This window comes from Peromyscus eremicus, chromosome 3, assembly GCF_949786415.1.
Source record: "Peromyscus eremicus chromosome 3, PerEre_H2_v1, whole genome shotgun sequence".
Taxonomy (NCBI): domain Eukaryota; kingdom Metazoa; phylum Chordata; class Mammalia; order Rodentia; family Cricetidae; genus Peromyscus; species Peromyscus eremicus.
In genome coordinates this window covers 57,493,089-57,496,616 of record NC_081418.1, presented here as the reverse complement: position 1 = coordinate 57,496,616, position 3,528 = coordinate 57,493,089, and the positions used below count along the sequence as shown (strand labels likewise).

At 41.4% G+C, this 3,528-nt stretch overlaps 1 protein-coding gene across 1 annotated transcript in view; it reads right to left on the bottom strand.

The window, feature by feature from the left end:
* Positions 1–327: 327 nt before the first annotated feature.
* Cntnap2 (contactin associated protein 2) overlaps positions 328–3,528 on the bottom strand; it is a 1,432,736-nt gene continuing 1,429,535 nt past the window's right edge. The window contains exons 22-23 of the mRNA XM_059257035.1: positions 3,206–3,286; positions 328–527 (exon numbers count right to left, since the gene is read on the bottom strand). Of these exons, the coding sequence (XP_059113018.1) occupies positions 328–527; positions 3,206–3,286 (281 nt within the window). The remainder of the gene's footprint in view (positions 528–3,205; positions 3,287–3,528) is intronic.

The window sequence follows — 3,528 nt, the reverse complement described above, 5'->3', positions numbered from 1 at the left end:
TTGCCCTGTTACCACGGGTTTTTAGAACACCTCTAAACACACACAAAATAAGACAGATATTACCTACAAATTCCAACTGTTGCTTAAACTCTAAAAGCATTTTCGTATTATTTTGTCTTGATACAGAAGGGGGAAGTCAGCTATAAAGAAATATTAAAAAGTATATTTTTGTGTGGCCATCAGTCTTAAGAATATTGGGTTGCTTGCCTTCCCCAGCTTGTGCTGATACTGTAAGCGTGTGCTCAGGGGTATGACACAGGGTGCTCTTGTCCCTCCCCCTCCTCCCTTGACTCCCCCCTCCCTATCCCGTGGCTAAAGAGCCACCCCTCAAATGAGCCATTCCTTCTTGCTCTCGTCAATGGTCTCTGTGAAGTTGGGGTCATTGTTCATGATGGCAGCATCTGCGCTCTCTGCTGACTCGGCTCCCTTGGCCTCGTTGGTGTGGTAGGTGCCCTTGTGACGGAACATGTACCGGATGAGGAATACCAGGGTGCAGAGGATGGTGAAAATCACCACAGCGATGACCCCTGGGGAGACCAGATAAGTACCAGAAGTTAAACAAGCTTCGCACACATGCCCATCTCATCACTACATCCCAGCTCCCTCTTTCCCACAGAAAACAGTGACAGTCATGAGGACAGCAGAAGTGACACATGGCTTCTGCTTTCCAGACACAAAGGGGTTAACAGAAACCAGAAGGTGACTTGTCCTCTCACCAAAAGTAACTAAAACACTAGATAAAATATACGATGCATAGGCTTTCAGACGATGGATAATAGATAAATCAGACGCATGATGCCTGAGGAAAGAGTCCGAAATAATGAATTTCCACACTTTGCCTAGTTTTCTGACTGTCCACACTGCTCTCCAGAGAGAACCAGGAGAACCCAGTGGACTTCCTGAACTGAGGGCGGGGCTTCAGGGCCAGCACATGTGCACTGCACAGATGGATCTACTAATCTGTGAAGTTGCTGAACCTCCAGCTGAATACTAATATGTGCATGACCTTCCACAGAGCCAGGAGGCACAATAAACAATTTCCAGAGCTCACACAGGGCTGGAAGATGATCAAGTTCTAACGAGAAATAACTACAGGCATTCAGTTCAGACTGTGAAGGGTCATGCTAAAGGTGTGCTTTTAAGGGAGTGAAAGGTCTGTCGAGATTTGCCCTGCAAAAGCTTAACATGATTCAAAGATATCCAGTTGTAAGTACTGTAAGCAATCTTAGCATTCAAAATAAGAAGACAATTAAACCCCCAAACTCAGTCACATTAATAATATCTAGCAGCCAATACAAAAATGGCCAAACATGCAAAGAAAAAAATTTTTTTTTCTCTTACAAGGAGAAGAATCAATTTGAGTAGAAATGGCAGAGAAAACAGAGTGAGCACAAGGGGACCTGTGCAGATCAATCACTAATAACCAAGACTGAGGGAGGACCTGTGCAGTCCAATCACTAATAACCAAGACTGAGGGAGGATCTGTGCAGACCAATCACTAATAACCAAGACTGAGGGAGGACCTGTGTAGACCAATCACTATTAACCAAGACTGAGGGAGGACCTATGCAGACCAATCACTAATAACCAAGACTGAGGGAGGACCTGTGCAGACCAATCACTAATAACCAAGACTGAGGGAGGATCTGTGCAGACCAATCACTAATAACCAAGACTGACTAAGGGAGGCAAAAGGGATGCGTACCAGAAGGAATAAGGAAAAATTCACAATGATAAAATATTCAATCTAAGAAGACATAAGAACTCCAAATGTGTGTCCATCTGATTGAACTACAAAACAGCAAAGTGAAAACTGACAGAACCAGAGGAAAAAATTAGACCAATCCATAACTACAGCTGGAGACTTTGGCCCTCTTCTGCTTTGTAATTGACAGAACCATTAAACAAAAAAATCAATAAGAATGTACAAGACCTGGACAACATGGAGTCAGGTTTGTTAACAAGCTGTAGATTGGGAAAAATATATTTATCTGTGTCTGACAAAGGTTTTGTATCCAGAATACAAACTCTTTCAAATCAATAGCAAGAAACCAAACGATTGATTAAGGAGGTGGAGAAGGATTTCAATACACTTCACAAAATATTTACACAAGACAATAACCACTGAAAAGACACTCAGCATCACTAGTGATGAGATAATCGCACATCAAAAAGCACAGTGATGCCCAAACTCACCTACCAGAGTGGCTAAGAAGGCAGACAGCACCAAGAGATTGTGGAACAACTGGCTCCTTAGATATTGATCATGGGACTGTAAGGTGGTTGGATCATTTTGGAAAGCTTCATGGCAATGACTTACAAAGTTAAATATCTACCTTTTTTAATATCTTAGTGATTGCATTTCTAGGAATTATCAAAGAGAAATGGATACTTAAGTCTACCTAAGATGTGTGCAACACTATTAAGGTGTGTGCAGCTTTACTCATAATAACTCAAATCTGGAGATAAGACAGCAATCTAGCAATGGGTAAGTGGAGAAAACAAACGAGGGCGTATCCATTCAATGAAATACAACTTGGCAGGAGAAATAAATGCTATTGGCAAGCAAAACGGTGTGGACAGATATAAAAAACATTATACTGAATGAATGAAAGCACAGCAAATTTTATACCAGTTATGAAACCCTGGAGGAGCAAACAAAATAGGTGGGGATTTAAAGAAAGGGATCACAAGAGTAGCTGAGAGGAGGTATTTTTAGGATGATGTGTTCTATATGTTACAGTGGTGGATATGGGTGTATGAACTTGCCAAAAAGTCACTGACCTGTTTCATGTATAGGTGCATATGATACTTTGAGTTTATCTTAAAACAAAACAAAACAAAACCCAAAAGCCAAAACCGGTAAGGATAGGGACCTTGATGAGATTATACTTGAACTTGGGATAATGTCACTGAACTACCCTTTTGAATGTATTTTAATGTATTTTATTTATGCATATGTGTATATGTCTGTGTGTGAGAGTATGCGCACATGTATGTGGATGCCTATGGAGGGTTCCCTGGAGCTGGAGTTACAGGCAGTTGTGAGCAGCCTTCTGTGGGTTCTGGGAACTGAACTTGGGTCCATTTGGAAAAGCAGTATTTACTCTTAACTGCTTAGCCATCTCTCCAGCCCCATTTTTTTTAAGTCATTACTGTTCCCAGGTGAGTAGCTGCTAGAAAGTCTGTTGTACGTCTCCCATACCTCCAATGATAGCCGAGTTTCTGTTGACTCCATTTCTTATGGCTTGGCCTTGTCCTGGGTTATACGGGAAATCTGCACTTGCTGTAGAGAAGGAAATAAAGAATGAATTGGAAGAGTCAAATGCACCAAATAATTTCATATTTATTTCCTCAGATAACTCTTAGACACTTCTCATTTTTACAAATGAAATTTCCACCTCAGATGGACCCAACCTTATTATTGTCTCCCATGAAAATTCCAGACACCCCCGTCCCTGATTTCACTATTTCTCTTTGTGCAAGTTCCAATGCTATGGCTTGATTGAGGGGAATGTTGGAGAATCT